At 53.9% G+C, this 16,007-nt stretch overlaps 1 protein-coding gene across 5 annotated transcripts in view; it reads right to left on the bottom strand.

Annotated features, from left to right (window-relative positions):
• The window catches only part of GSG1L (GSG1 like), a 189,703-nt gene that overhangs the window by 55,541 nt on the left and 118,155 nt on the right, over positions 1 to 16,007 (bottom strand). For all 5 annotated transcript variants that reach the window (XM_045072584.1, XM_045072585.1, XM_045072580.1 and 2 more), the window contains exon 3: positions 14,939 to 15,091. In XM_045072584.1, the coding sequence (XP_044928519.1) occupies positions 14,939 to 15,091 (153 nt within the window). The remainder of the gene's footprint in view (positions 1 to 14,938; positions 15,092 to 16,007) is intronic.

Below are 16,007 nucleotides of genomic sequence, written 5' to 3'. Positions count from 1 at the left end.
TCAAGGCTAATGAGGAGGACATAAATAGTGAAGTAAAATCAATTATTACAAATACTAAAATAGAAAGACATAAGCTGTATCTAAAACTGGCAGACCACGGGCTGAATTCAACCTGCAGATGTTGGCTAGAGCTATAAAAAATGGATTTTTTTTTTTCCTTTTTTGCCAACACTTAAGAATCTGGAGGATTTCCATTAAAATATGGGTGTTCTGGCTTCTCTTGGAAAAATCGGAAAGCCTGGCAACAATGGGTCCACATTTCCCCTGGGCGACCCTCCACAGTCTGGGGGACGCTGTGCCATTTAGTTGGAGGCTGTAGTCACGAAGCCTCACAGGCCCCGCCGGGCCCACCTCTCCCTGCCCCTGGCCTGGGCCATTCCGGCCGTGTTCCTGCCCTCACTCAGATTTCCTCCCAGGCCACTGAAGGCATTTATCTTCTCAGTCCCTGAAAAAGACCAGAGGGAGAGAAAGGTCCATTTTACCTGTGTGTGGGGAAGGCCTGGAAAAGGAGGTAAGCTTTGAGCTGGGTCTGGCAAGGTCCGCATGGGTTCAATGAGGAGGGGCAGTGGGAAGAAGGGGACAGGCAGCTGGCAGGGCCCAAGCGAAGGCAGGGGGTCATGGAACTGTGCCTCCTGGGCCTCCCAGTCAGGCTGAGTTTGGCATCACGGGTTCTCATGGGGCTGCAGACTCAGCGACTGTTCTGGTTCGGCTTCTTATCTCCTGGGACCTGCCACAGCCAGGGGAGAATAACGCTACAGGTACAAAGGCGGGCCAAGAGGCTGGTGGAACACCAAAAGGCCAGGTGTCCAACGGGATCACCTCTAAGTTACCTTCTAACTAGGGTAACTGGAATTTAAAAACAAAAACAAAAAATCAACGTATTCTGAAATAATTATTGATTTGCAGGAGGTTGTGAAGAAATGTACAAGAATGTCTTGCACACTCTTCCCCCACTGTTTAGACACAATTTGTATGGTCTTAGGATACAATATGGCGGCCAAGAAATTACCCTTGACCCAACCCATAGGGATGAGTCAGACTTCACCAGTTACGCATGCACCTACTGAGTGCGCGGGTGTGTAGCTGTGTATAATTTTGTCGCCTGTGTAGCCTTGCCTCCCCACCACCACGTTAAGATACTCGACTTCACCATCCCACGACCCCTTAATATCGCCCCCTTTACAGTCACACCCATCAGCCTGCTGCCCCTAATCCCTGGCAACCACTGATCTGTTCTCCGTGTCTATACACGTTATGGCACAAATGTTACATCACAGGAATCAGGGCACACGTAGCCTCTAAGATTGGCGTTTCCCACTCAGATTAATTTCCCTAAGGTCCAAAGTTGGTTCCTTTTTAAAAAAAAAAAAATCTGTTATTGAAGGAGAGTTGTTTCGGGTATACGACTTAGGGGTTTGACAACCCCACACGTTAAGCAGTGTGCGCCACAGTAAGCGTGGGTCGTCACCATCTGTCACATTACTCCATTATTGACTATCCTCTCTCTATGCCGCACTTTTCATCCCCATGACTTGTTTTGTACGAACTGAGAGTTTGTACCTCTCAATCCCCTATTTCGCCGGTCCCCTTGCCCCCCTCCCCTCTGGCCACCACCAGTTTGTTCTCTGTATTTAAGAGTCCGGTTTTTTTAGCTGCTTGTTTGTTTTTTTTTAATTCCACATATAAGTGAAATCCTATGATATTTGTCCTTCCTTGTCTGACTTGTTCCCTTAGCATTAAACACTCTAGATCCATCCATGTTGTTGCAAATGGCCAGATCTCATTTTTTATGGCTGAGTAGTATTTCATTATAGGGCTACATCCCAACTTCTTTACCCATTTATCTATCGACAGACACTTGGGCTGCTTCCGAATCTTGGTGATTGTAAATAATGTTGCAATAAACATAGGGGTGCCTGTATCTTTTTGAATTAGTGTTTTTATTTTCTCTGGGTGGATCCCAGGTGTGGAATTACTGGATCGTACAGTAGTTCTATTTTTAATTTCTTGAGGACTCCGTATGGCTTTCCAGAGTGACTGCACCTGTCTGCACCACACAAGGCTTCCCTCTTCTCCACATCCTCACCAACTCCTGTCATTTCTAGGAGCTGGTTCCTTTTTTGTTGCTTAGTAGTATTCCTTGGTGTGGATATACCACAGTTTATAGATTTATTCGTCCCTTGAAGGACATTTGGCTAGTTTCCAGTTTGAGGCTTTTACAAATAAAGCTGCTCTGAACATCCATGTACAACTTCCTACGTGAAAATAAGTCTTCCTTTTTCTGGGATAAATGCCCAAGAATGCAATGGCTGGGTCCATTTTTACTTTTGAAAGGAACTGCCAAACTCTTTCCCAGAGCGCCTGTAAGCATTTCACATGCCCAACAGCAACGTAGGGGTGATCAACTTTCTTGATAACTGGAATTTTATTTAAAAACAAAAAACTCCAGATCTCCATGGGGCCCAGTCTTTCCGCAGGCTCGGTCTTTCTGAGCAACCCCAGGACGATGACACCCCATCCCTGGCAGCCTAACTCTCCCTTCTGCTACTCCCTGGCAAGAAGTCCACAGAAAGCTGGGCCAGGCCCTGCTCAGATCTGCTGCCTTGGGTCCAGCGCAGACACGGACCATCAACGGTGCTCCATGGAGCCAAACCAAATCGCACAGAACAACTGCTCAGATCAGCAAAGACCCAAAGCCAGTCAGAGGAGGCCAGATGCCAGCCCCCAGGTCCCAGAACATGTCTTAACTCCCCCAGAGTCCGTCTTACTCAGCCTGAAAGGCCACCATCAGCAGGCGACCTTGAACAACATGAGTTTGAACTTCATTTCCCATGTGGATTTTTTTCAACAAGTACAGTACTATAGACGTATTTTCTCTTCCTTACGATATTCTTAATTACATTTTCTTTCTCTAGCTTGCTTTATTGTAAGAACGCAGTATCTATGACGTATAACATATCAGATGTGTGCTAACGGACTATTGATGTTGTTGGTAAGATTTCTGGTCAACAGTAGACGACTCACAGTTAAGTTTCGGGGGAGTTAAAATCGATACATGGATTTTTCACTACATGGGGATTCAGTGCCACTAACCCCCATGGCTTCAAGGGTCACCTGTATGTGCAAAACAAAACAAACAAAAACAAACCCTAACTCTCATCTAGAAAGCACAGATGTACATACAATATGTAAGCAGATATACCGTATACGCATGGAGCGAAAGTTCCATAGAAGAAAGGACAATTGGGAAGAAAAACTTCTAACAAGGCTCCTAGGAGAGCAATGATGAAACCAAGGTTGAGAAACACCGTCCGGGAACCACATCGTGGCCCCTCCGTCCCAGAGTCGAAGGGAGGAGGTTGTCCTAACTGGCAGAGGAACCCAGCAGGACCTTCTTCTTCTTCTTTTTTTTTTTTTTTTTAAGATTTTATTTAGTTTGACAGAGAGAGACAGCCAGAGAGGGAACACAAGCAGGGGGAGTGGGAGAGGGAAAAGCAGGCTTCCTCCTGAGCAGGGTGTCCGATGTGGGGCTCGAGCCCAGGACCCTGGGATCATGACCTGAGCCGAAGGCAGACGCTTAATGACTGAGTCACCCAGGTGCCCCGCAGCAGGACATTCTGAAAGGGTACTCCCGACCATCTCGCTCCCCCCGACCCCACCCTGGTCTAGAATCGTCTCTGGCTCCCACTGGCTCCAGAGGGAAGTCCGAACTGCCAAGCACGGCGGCCTCTGTAGCATTCTCTCTCCCCGCGCTCCCTTATGCTCAAGCTCTTCTCAAAGCTGCAGGTGAGCTACGGATTCCTATCTCCACCCCCATCTCTCCTGTGCCAGTTCCGTCAGCCCACCCTGTTGGCTCTACCTTTCAGACCTCTCCAGAGGCGAGCCACCTGTCACACCTCCAGCATCGCCGTCCTGGCCCAAGCAGCCTGTGTCTCTCACCTGGACCATTCTAGTAGGCTCCTCACATCCTCCTCGCTGAAAATCCTCAGGGGCTCCCCCGCTGCAGCCCACCATGGCAAGCCCCTCGTCTCCTAGCCCGAGATCCTCAGACGGCCACAATCCCGCCCAGCTTTCCACTTCCCCAGCCCCGCCAGCACAGTCCCTGCCAGCCAGTCCCTGTGCCAACCTCCCAGAGCTGGGGCTGGAAACCCTTCCCTGGCTTCCTCCCCCAGGCCCTGGGGAGAAACCAGAAGCCTCGCACGGCCCACCTCTGCGTCTCCAGGCTCCTCCCATGGCCACCCTGAGAACAGCCCACCGACCTGGGGCCGCCTTCTTCCTGCCCTCTTGCCCGGAGCTCTCTCTCCAACCCCCTTCACCCCCACCGGCCCCTCAGCCAGCTAGCTCGTCCGACCCTTTAGGCCTCAGAGGGCAGCCCCCCAGCGGGACAGGGTCCCCTATAACAGCGTCCTGGGACTTCTTCTTGCTGTCACAGGCTCTGCCACCCGGCATCCACTGCCTCCCCCACCAGACAAAGCCCCCCATGCCCTGCCCCGGTGCAGAGAGCCTGCTGCCTGCTTCCCGGCACCTGGCACAGGGGAAATGCTCAAGGACTTTCTGTGGAAGGAAGAACGGGAGGGGACGAATGTGTGTCCCTGTCTCTTTGCCTTTGTCACCCGTGACCCCCCTGGGATCACCTTTCCGCCCATCCTTTAAGGCCTCATGTGAGGCCAAGCGTTTCTCCCAGTTTCTGTGGGCCCCCGCGGGAGAGGCCGGCCGCCACCCGCCCACCACCACCCCCCCCAGCGCCCTCCGCTGCAGTCGGCCGCACAGAGTCAAAACCCATTTAAACCACAAACCGAAAGTCCCGAGGCCCTCCCGCGAGCAGAGAGAAGCCGAGGGGAAAGGAAGCAGCCCGGGGGCCAGAGGGAAGAGTAGTTCAGCGGACTGGCAGCTGCGAAGGGCCGGGGGCTGGCGCTGACACAGGGCGGATGGCGGTGGGGTGTTCTGTCTTAGGAAACCCGAGGGCAAGACCTGCGCTCTTCTAAGAAACTCGGGATGCACTGGTGGAATCGTGCACGTGCTAAGGGCCCCAAGCACAGGGCTAGCAGGCAGGGCTTCTCATCCAAACCGGAGCAACCAGGATGCGCTCGTTCAGTTAGCCCTGCCCCTGGTCCCCGCACCCCTGCCCCTTCTCAGCCCGGCGTGCAAGCCTGTTTAACGAGCAAGGCCTGAGCACACGTCATGCGCCCGCTTGCTCCGCTGGCTCCTCCATGGATGGTTTCATTTCATGGCTCCAAACCATCCTCACGCTGCTTTCTCAGAGGCAACACGGGGCTCAGAGAAGATGCGCAATCTGCCCGGGACACACAGTCCGATGTGGCTGGGCTGGGGTCCACTTCCAGAGCCCACGCCCGCGCTAGGAGCCCACACTGTGGACCCAAAGGCTCAGGAACCACCCAGCTCACGCGGAGGGGTCTACCCATGGGCTTCACCTTTGGAGTTCTCGTGCATTTGATGAGAAGTAGCTGCGGGTCAGGACTTCAGGCCCCTGCTCTCCTGGAACCCGCCGTGTAGGGCAATGGTTCTCAACCGGGTAGGATTCTGCCTCCCAAGGAACACTGGGTGAGGTCCGGAGACATTTTGGTTATCATGCCTTGGAGGGAGGTGTCACTGAGGCCTCCGGTGGTTAGAGGCCAAGGATGCTGCTGAGCCTACCAGGTCCGGGACAGCCAACCCTCCCCCACCATGAAGAATGACCCAGCACAAAATGTTGTACCAAGGTTGAGCAAACCATGTCTGGGGAGAAGGGCGGGGCAGCAGACAAGTAAACAGATGAGTATGGAAGTTCTTGGATCCACTCCACGGTATCCACTGAGTGCCCAAGGCACTGCTGGAAAGCCCTAAGCCAGGAATAAAAACCACACGGGGAGGGGGATGGGGATGGGAGGAGGGAGGAGGGAAGACCCTCCACCTCCAAGGAGATGCCCTTTGAGAAGGGCCTGAAGGAGCCGGCAGAGTGTGGGCGGGCGGTCCTGCAGACAGAGCCCGGGGCCCGGGCAAGATGGTCTCCGAGTGCCAGGAACACCTCGGAGGGACTGAAATCCAGGAGACGAAGGGACTTAAGAGGAAGGCACAGGCCACACTTCATAGTCAGGGGACGGAGCCTGGGTCCGAGTCCACGAATATAACCTTCGATAAACACCAACGAGAAATGGCAAAAACAGACTTTGTCTTAGAAAAAAAAAAAAAAATCATGAAAATGGTCCAATTGGGCTAAGTGAGAAAAGATTCTACAGATTTTTAAATCCCAAAAGGTTCTGGAACTGGAGCCCAGGCGAGAGCTGTTCCCGTGGGGAGTTTCAACTTCAGGTCCCCGGGGAGTAAGCCGAGGGCTCCTCAGGCAAATGCGTGGGGCTGGATGATAGTTTAAGGTGTTAATTCATGTTTTTTCCACTGTATTTTCTCCCCTTTTTCTTTCTCTCCAACCAGAGGCTCTAAACTTCCTTGTCCCAGAGGTTTGCAGGGAAGGGGCAAGAAAAACCCACCCGCAAATCCTTCCCTCCCCCGGTTTTTTCACTTTTGGAAGCCTTCATTGACTGAGCAGATTAGGTCAGGGGCCTCTGGGGGTGCGGTGGGGGAAGGAGCGGTCTATACTGTCATCCTTAGGACAAAAAAAAATAAATAAATAAAAAGTTGGCCTTTTCTTGGCTGGGGCAGGGGAGGGAGCTGAGGGTCTGCAAGTATGTTCTGTGGGCCGGCACTGAACATTCCAGTATTTGGAATTCAAAGTTAAACAGAGGATTACCATGTGACCCGGCCATTCCTGCCCTCGGAAAACATATGCCCGCACCAACACTGGTCCGCGAATGCTCCTGCCACCATCACAGAAGGCTCAGAGCGAGCCAGAAAGTGGACACAGCACACGTGCCCCATCCACTGATAAATGGAGACACCGGATTGGCGGACCTGGGCTGTGGAACATTGTTCCGCAGTAGAAAGGAAGGGGATGCTGACCCCTGCTAGAACACGGATGAAGCCCGTGAAGACCGCACGCTAAGAGAAAGCAGCACGTCGTAAAGACCCTACAGGGTAGGATCTCGTGTATGCAGGATGTCCGCAAATATGGAGAAAGACCGTGGATGAGCGGCTGCCCCCAGCTGGGAGGCTTGGCGGATGATAAGGAGTGTTAGTGGGTACCGGGTTCTTTTCGGGGCAACGAAAAGGTTTTACAATCGCGCTGTGGTGATGGTTACTAAAAAGCACAAAACTGTACACTTTACACGGGAGAATTTTACGATCTATAAGTTATGCTTCAGTAAAGCTATTTTAAAAACAATGGAATTAAAAATCTGATCTGGGGCTTTCCCGGAAGGCCACACAGCTCTCTCCATGGCAACCACGCGCTGCTGAGGGGGCGTACCCTCCCATCTGCCAGGGTCCTCACGGTCACTGCTGTATTACACCCGGCTGGCTTTCCCCGCTGATGTCACCCACACTGTTCAGTGGGCACTGGATTTGAGAACTTGGATCAAGAGTGACGGGATCGCAGGTGCTGAAAGTATCAGCTTCATTCTCCCATCTCCTGTGTGGTCCTAGCGACAAAGAGCCGGGGGGACCAGAAGGGACTGGATGGACGGAGCAGCCGAGGCGCAGCAGCAGCCTCCATGGGCCCATGGGGTAGTAAAGCACATAGGCTTTCAGGACAGAACCGCACTCAACCCCCCCCCGTGCCTTGATGTTCTCAGCTATAAAATGGGGCATCAGGATAGCACCGACCATCACCGCCTTCCACAGAGGCGATGGGCTTAGAAGACTAGCACATAGCAGCCGCTCGGTAAATGCAAGCTACTGAGCCCATAGCTTCCAGTCTACACTTCCAAATTCTCAGAACTTCTGAAATCCAAAAGCTTCTTTGTAACTCATTTTGGACATAAAACCTGGCTTGACCCGAGCTCATTTAGCGAGAAAGCCTGACCTGAACGGACGTGAAACTACTGACGGTCTTTAATTATCCCCCTAACATGAATATTCCCGGCTTTTACCGCAGAGATAGGAGATGTGTTTGCTTACAGGGTGCTGCCCAGCCCCTGCCGCAGTGGTAGGTAACGGATGGTTACCACATTACCTTCCAAAATTTAGAAAGTTCTGGATGCTAGGACACTTCCGGCTGGGTTTCGGGGACTGTGACCTGTGGGATGATGGTAAAGACGAAGATGGATCCTGTGTGTGTCTGGCGCTACATAAGACCGTAGAGCAGAGACAGGAGGCAAACAGCCCCCCCAAATTCTGAAGACCTGTGCTGGCCAGGACAGGAGCTCAGTACGAAAATTAAGATCTCTCCCAGAAACACCCCGGGGATCAGGGGATGAGCGTGGCACTGGCCGGACTGGCTTCAGAGAACAGAGTTTGGGGAGCCTGGGCGTGGGAGGAATGGGAACAGGGAGCTGGAGAGAGGATCCAAAACACTCCCAGACTCCCCACAAAGCCTGCAGGCCAAGCAGGCCCGCCCGCTTGCTAGTGCTTAATGGTCCCAAATCAGAGAAGAAGGCCCCAGGCCCCTCACCCCCTGGAGCCATTAGCAGTGCGGCCCTGCCCACCCAAACAGGACCCGGCTACAGGCACAGCCCCAGTCTGCCCATCCAGACCCCTGTTTAATTGGGAATCCAACTGGCCTTAGTCCTGGGTTCTGAGAGGGAGCCTCTAAATCCTTGGGATTTCCCAAGTGACTGGGGTGTCATTGTTACGCACGAGCCCCTGGATCACACCCGAGTTTTTGCTAATGAACGAGAGGACTCAAAATGGGGGCCGGCCACCAGGCAAAGCCACTATGTGATCAGAGGGTAGGGCTTGGAGCCAGCGCCAACATCAGCCTCCAGGGGGTAGGCTGGAGGGTTAGAGAACGAGTTCAAGCGCGGGACCTGCGAGCCCATCCATCCTGCCTATGTAATGAGCCCCCAGTAAAAGCCTCTGTACACCAGGCTCCAGCAAGCTGCCTGGTGTATGAACACAGTTGCACCACCAAGGCTATGCACCCCGACCCCACCACATCAGGTGGGCACCGAAGCCATGCATTTGAGGCCCTCCCATACCTCGCCCTTAGGGTCTCTTCCTTGGATCTCTTCCAGCTTGCCCCGATTGTGTCTGTGACTCGTTCTAGTGCATGATCGCAGGGGCCTGTGGGAACCCTGACTTTGTCAGCCGGTCAGGAGGGAGGCTGGCCTGGGCTGAGACTGAATATGTGGTGGGCATCTGAGGTGGAGGCGGTCTGGCTGGGGATCATGGCGTCCAAGGCTCGCTCTGGGCAGACGGCGTGAGAATTATATTGCAATGTACCAGTGGTATCAGAAGACCACCCCCCCCTGCCTTGATTTGGTTTTCTGCCAGACGCTGTCAGTCCTGCCCCAATGCCAGAGGCCACCTGCAGCGTGGGTTAGGATGGTTTCTGTGCCCGGTAGCAGCTTCCTTCCTCAGATACTTTCTTGGGTGGAGAAGAGTAGAGATTCTGGAAGGTTAATGCCTCAGAAGTGACTCTAAACCAGCGCCCGGCTGGAGCTGGTGAGTCAAGAGTGCTGCTTTCTCACCGTTTGGGTGAACAGTCCTGAGATGTGTTCTGCACAGTCTCTCAGAGGGACCCCAGCAGGACTGACCCCCAGTCGCTCCCTGTGCTCCCCTTCGCATGAACGCTCCCTGTAGTGACTTTCCTCCTTTCCTGTCTTCCTTCTCCGTCTTCCACGACACGTCCTGGGCTTACCTCCCAAAGAAACTACCATCACCCAAGTCTTCATCTTAGGATCTGATTTGAAGGAACCCAGATCAACCTCCGCCCTTCCTGGGGCTCTGAGTCTTTCGCTCCACTGTGGACCTCCTGCTCATCTCCCAACCTGAGAAGCCATTGGGATTTGCAGTGAACCTGCTCACCTGGGCACCCACTTGTCCATCACTGCGTAATAATCCTGCTTAGTCCACACCCTGGGCATGTCTAGGGACCCAGGCCTGCCTAATCAGTATTTCATTCTCTGGAATGGAAACTGGCTCAGGAATGAGTCTATGAACCTAGCTGACCCAGTCATAGTCCTCCTTAAAGTTTTGTAGGAGCTGTTGGAAAGGAGCTCTCTCTACCCCCTGGAATCTTACATTAAGCCTGGACCTGCTTGTGACCCTCTTCTCTCTACATGGACAAAGCCTAATTGAGAATGAAGTCAGAAGAAAGCAGAGTTTGGAGATACACATAGATTCTTGACGACATGATCACCTGGATGCAGCCATGCCTGAAGCTCAACCACCTTGTATTTTCCAATTAGGTGAATCAAAGTGTTTTTATCATCACCCCCTTTCTTCTGTTAGCTAATGTGATTAGGTTCTTATCATTTGCAATAAAAAGAATCTTTAATAATATAGAAATAGATATTTCTCTAATTCAGACCCTCTTCATCTTTAGATGCAAAAATACACAAAAGTACTTGCTTTCTAAGTTATAGGTGAGAGACCCAGGCTGACCAGGGCAGGGAGACTGAACAGAGAGGATTATCCATGTGGGATTCTTTCAGCATAGACCCAAGAATTAGGGTATCAAGAAACTCATCCGACATAGTTATAATTGCCGCACTAAGAGAAACTCCAAGGTCCCCCAACCTCTGCCCGAAGCACACTGTGATGTCCACCTTGGCGGCCATGGAGCTGCTTGTTCCTCGGTCCACACCTCATTCTGAAAACAGTTCCTGAAACCCGATTCCAAACAACGACCATTGCCTTGCCTTGGCCACAAAATTTCCTTTTTCTCACTGCTTAACAAAATATTCTTACTGCCTTCTCCATGAGGTCTGCTTATTTCCCAGAAATGGTCACGTTTCTCTCCGTGCCGCAGCAGCTTTTACTAAAAGCCCACAGTTGGCTGGATTGCACAGAGAGTCTCCAAATGACTTTGTGTTTTTCCTAAGTAGATCGGTCTCATTTTTCAGAGGAATTGAGGAAGAACAGACGTGTTCCAGCCAGCTCTCACATTCCTTCTGGGCTCTAAGACTCTGGTCACTGGGGGTAGAAACTCAGGGAGTTCTGTCTTCCCCAACACCTCTTGGCTAAAGTCATGGGACCTGGGAAGGGGCCACAGGCGGCTGGAGCCACCCCTGGTCTAGAACTGGGTTTTGCCCGGTCCTGAGAGCCCCAGGAAAGATGTGACCCGCTGCAGGGCCTCGTCATGACTTTCATAGGCCCCACGCATGTTTGTCTCCACGGGCCTGTTCCTCCATAAAGGAAATATTAAAAATCACACTTTATGACTGCAACGGTGGAAAGACAATTATGATCCAATCTAGATTCACTCTTAGGTCTTCATTATTATTGCATTAATTTTTCTTCAGTGGCTTTGAAAAGCAGTCAAATCGAAAACATTTCCCCTAGAAGTACTGAGAGCTCCAGCCCCAGGCCCGTGAGCCAGCAATCACAGCACCCCCCACCCCCAGTCCTCGGGGCCGAACCCCATCTGTACAACCACCTTCTGCCAGGAATGCAGCCCTGCTGGACGGGCCCTGCCAGCCTGTCTCCCTTCCCTGGAGAGCATGACCCCCTTGCCTGCCCCCTGCCTCACTGGGACAGGGCGGGTCCCTGGGCCGTGATCCGCCCCTCGAAATACTGGAAGCCAGCTGGGAACAATAACAGGACAAGCTGAAGTCCCCTGGCTCAAAGCGCCTTATGCAGCAGGCTGGGCCGGGGGTTTAACAACTTACCGGGGACAAGAGGGGAGGCGCGCAGTGCTAGCCGCTCCTCCAAGGACAGCACGTGGCAGGCCGAGCCCGGTGCCGGTGCTCCGGGCATCTCAGCCAGTGCCGGCTCTTGTGAGTCATCAAAATCACTTGGTTCGTTGTAATAACTGGTTATAATAATTGGGTTAAGTAGGGGATGCCCCAAGTCTGCTTTCCCCTCTATCCTAGAAGGCTTTGACCTTGGGCTGAGGACCCCTCCGAGTGAGCTGGTCTGGCAGCCTCCGAGCCCAGCCCTTGCCCCCCTCCCACGGGCTCGGTCAGTGGGCTTGCCCAATCCTTCGCCTCCATCAGAGCTGGCCCGAAGCCCACCCCCCTCTTCCAGGGCCCTCCTCACCCCTTGCCCTGTTCTCAAGAGGCTCCAGAAAGGTCAGGGGCCCCCCGGGCCCGGGCAGCCTCTCTGCCTGTTGCCCGCCTGTCTACCTTCTCCTTTCTCTCCCCGACTTGCTACTTCGGTCTTCGGGCATCATCTGGCTCACACATGCTTCTTAGTTACTGTTTTCTGAAGACTTGAAAGTCTCGTCCTTCCAGCCCGGTCACCCCCGCCGCTCCACCCTATGGAAAGATCACAGGGCTTTGAGGCCAGCAGGAGCCGGGTTTAATCCTGGCCCCACAACTGACCAGCTGTGTGACCCTGGGCCACTCAGTTAACCTCCGTGAGCCCTGCATTGTTTATCTGTCTGAAATGACGGCAGACCATCTTATTTTCTTTAGCAGTGGGGCTCTGGGGTTTTGTTTGTTTGTTTGGTTTGTTTTGCTTTGTTTTGAGAGGCGAAAACTTAGCTAAGCCCTTTGAGGCGGGGGGAAGAGCCCGCACCTCCTACCCCAGGAGAGGTCTGCGGGGGACCCTGGGTCAGAGGCTCTGGCCGTCTGGACCCTCCTCAGAATCATGTTTCTGGCTGCCTCAAGTAAAACACACGGGCTGAGAGAGCTCTGTGGAAATCTAGTTAGCAAAACATTCAAACAGGTGTGCGGCACCGGAGTCTTTGTCTTCTTCGTTAACACCCTAGGTAACAGCATTCTGCAAAAGCTCTAGTAAGCTTTTCCCTGTGGAACGAACGCACCTCCAGGTACGGGCCGCGACTGTGGCAGGAGAGCCAAGACACAGACTGTTACTTGGGACGACCGCGCAGGCGCTCCCCTCTGCGCAGTTCTGTTGTCTCCGTTCACTGCGGAAGGACCTACTGCCTGTCAGTCACAAGTTCAAGAACTGAGGCTGGAACATTAGTCCCCATCTGGGCTCATGGACCCCCCCGAGTTCTGTGGCCTCCAAGCTAGGAAGCTGCCCTGGGTCCTCTGCTTTCCAGACCCACCCAGCCAGCTCTCCTGAGCAGTCTGCAACCCGGCTCGCCTCCCCCCTAGCGGGACAGAGGGCGGGTGGGCCTGTCCCCGCCGCCCCTGCGTCCTTTCTCACCTCCTGGCCGGTCTCCTCGCCTCCACTCTCGCCCCACTCCGTCCACGCCACGGCCAGAGCCCTCGCCCCCAAATGCACACTTGACCATAGCCCCTCTGCTCCAGATTCCGGATGCCTGCCGGTCGCCTTCAGGGGAAAATCTGAAGATCACGACAAAGCACCAGGACCCTCCCTCAGCCAGCAATCCGGCCTTCTCTCTCGATTCTCTTGCTCTCTCTCCTCTGCCTTCCCATCATTCTGAACAACTCGGAGTTTCCAGAATATGCCACCCCACTAGGCCTCTCTGCCCATGCTGTTCCCTCTATCCGGAATGCCTTCCCCACGCTGTCCATGAGGGAAACTCTTATGTTTTCTTCCAAGTGTCAGCTCAAAGGGAAGCTTCCCCACCCCCATCCCCCATCCCCCGCCCTGGGCCCGGTACACAGAGGTCAACCCACTGTTTTCTAATTGTTGGATGAGCCTGTCTCTCACAAGACTGCAAACTTCAGGAGGGTGACGACGCAGCCGTTTTTCCTTTGACTCCCCCAAACCTACAGTGCCTGGTCCTTTAGGCCTTCACCTAATATTGCTTGAGTAAATCACTCCAAGATAGAAGGAGGGAAAAAAAGAACAAATAGGTCCAGAATAGTCCACGGTTCGATAGCTAGGAAGGTGTGAGCGGGACCCCAAACGGACAGCACGCCACGAGGCTCAGCCTCTTGTTCTTTGCTTTCCTTTCCTGTGATGGTTACATTTCCACGTCCCAAGAGTGCCAAGTCACGCGCGTTTTGATCAGTGCGCTGTGCTGTGATCTCTTGAATTCCGCTCGCGATCTTGGAGGGGTCCCTCTGTTAGACGCACACACTTCAATCAGGGGGAGATGATCTCCCTGACCAAAGGCTCACCGGTTCAGTCTCATTAAACGGAGGGTTCTTCCAATGCGTGAAGAATGGGATTAGACTTATAGAAATTCAATTTACATTTGGCTTTTTAGGAACAGGTATCTTCCACAGCCAAGCACCACTATACCCATCAGGCCGCCGGAAGTTTTGGCTCCTAGGCGGCTTTTACTCCCTCGGGCACATTCCCTGCTTAACCCCTCCTGACCTGGATCTGTTGAAACAACTCCGGGCACCTGGCCACGTAATCCAGTGGCCTTTTCTTGGAGTCGTCTGTCTCCACCTCCCTGAGCCCCATCACAAGGCTGGCCAACCCATACCTAAAGCCCTCAAAATGCCCGGCTCTGGGGCTTTTCTGCACCATGTCCGCCCACCCCCACGCTAGTCCCTGAGCTCCCAGAAGCGTTGGCTCCCTTGGCTTCCACATGAATGTCTCAGAGGCACATAAACTAAAGCAGATGAGTGATGGGCCTGCCTCCCCCGAAGGGCCCCCCCCTTCCTATCCCTATGGAAGACATCATCATCCACTCATTCTCATAAGACACCGCTCTCTGCCTTGACCCGCAAATACCATCCATCACCGGCCGTAAGATGTTCAGCTCCCGAATGTGTCTCCAGCCAATCCACCTCTCTCTCCTGCACATGGGAAAGGCCACCAAAGCGGCAACTGTCCCTTTCTAAAACCCCAGTCCTTATGATTAGCCCAGCACCTGGCACGCGATAGATTTTCCATAACCACCAAAGGCGTGAATAAGTGAGCAGATAAATCCTATTTTACAGACCGTAACACGGAGGCTCAGAGAACGGAAGTGACTGGTGTAAGGTCACCCAGCTGGAGGGCGAGGGGGCGGGGCACAGCCCAGCCTCCGCTCCGAGGCAGCTCCGGCACCCACAGTCCACTCCGCCCGAGCCCAGGGTTGGGCTCCACTGCCTGAGGCCCTCCCCCTTACCTGACAGCACCGTGAAGACAGCTGCGAAGGCGTTGAGCTTGAGCCCGTCGATGACATTGCTGGAGTGAAAGAGCTCGAGACACATGAGGCTGAAGCCAACCACCAGCAGGAGGATATAGAGCACCTCGGAGACCACTGACAGCCACAGGACCCCTGCACGACAAGGTCAGAGCGGCCGTGAGAGGAGGGACCCAGCAGGGCGGCCCCACCGGGCGTACCTCCCCCCCCCCCACGCCCATCGGTGGGAGAACCCAGACTCTGGGGTGCGTCCTGATGACACAGAGGATCACGGCCAGGTCCCCAGAACTGGCTCAGGCGCCCCAGCCCGAGTCAGGGGGAGCCCGAGGTGCTTGGGGGGGACGCTTCCTAGTGCGGGACCCCTTCTGACAGGAGGGAGGAGCCTCCGTCCTGCAGCTGAACAGGGTCCCTTTCCTCATCTGCTGGGTGACGGCTCCAGGCGGGAGCTGTGTGATGGCCCGGAATAGGACGAAGCGGACACGGTCGTTTAGGAGCTGAGTGCCGGGCAGGTGACATCACCGGGCCAATCCCCAGCCCCCAGGGCTTCCCAGTGGCTAAACTGGTCAGGGCGGTGTTCTCTGTCGCCTGCAGCTACGGGCAGGCTCCATTTTCATTGACCTTACTCCACTTTTTTCTAGAATTTACTAGAGCTCCTGCCATACCTTCAACCTCGCGGCCGTCCTGGAAGCAGCCATGTTCTAGAGGGAGGGGCTTGTGACCCGGAAGAGCAACTCTGGTGAGAGTGTAAGCCTTATGACAGCGCCTGGTTCCAGCTGTTCCTGAAGGCCCACGGCCCCTCTGCCCTTCCCGTGGTTTGGCTCCTCAAGTGTTTGTTTTCCCTGAGCTAGCACAGCTCCCTTTTCTCCCCAACTTTTCCATTTTGGGTTGCCATCATCTGCCACCTAGTGTAGGGGGCATATTCTGTTTCTTACACACACACACACACACACACACACACCCCGTCTCCCCGCTCCCGCCCCGAACACCACCACAAGACTTCCCTTTGGAGTGTCCCTTCCCTCCTCTCCGTCTGTGTAGCTCAGTTGCAGCT

Source organism: Mustela putorius, unplaced genomic scaffold (genome assembly GCF_011764305.1).
Source record: "Mustela putorius furo isolate JIRA1106 unplaced genomic scaffold, ASM1176430v1.1 tig00004039_pilon_pilon_pilon, whole genome shotgun sequence".
NCBI lineage: Eukaryota > Metazoa > Chordata > Mammalia > Carnivora > Mustelidae > Mustela > Mustela putorius.
The sequence above is the reverse complement of the archived record's forward strand: the minus strand, read 5'-3'. Positions and strand labels throughout refer to the sequence as shown.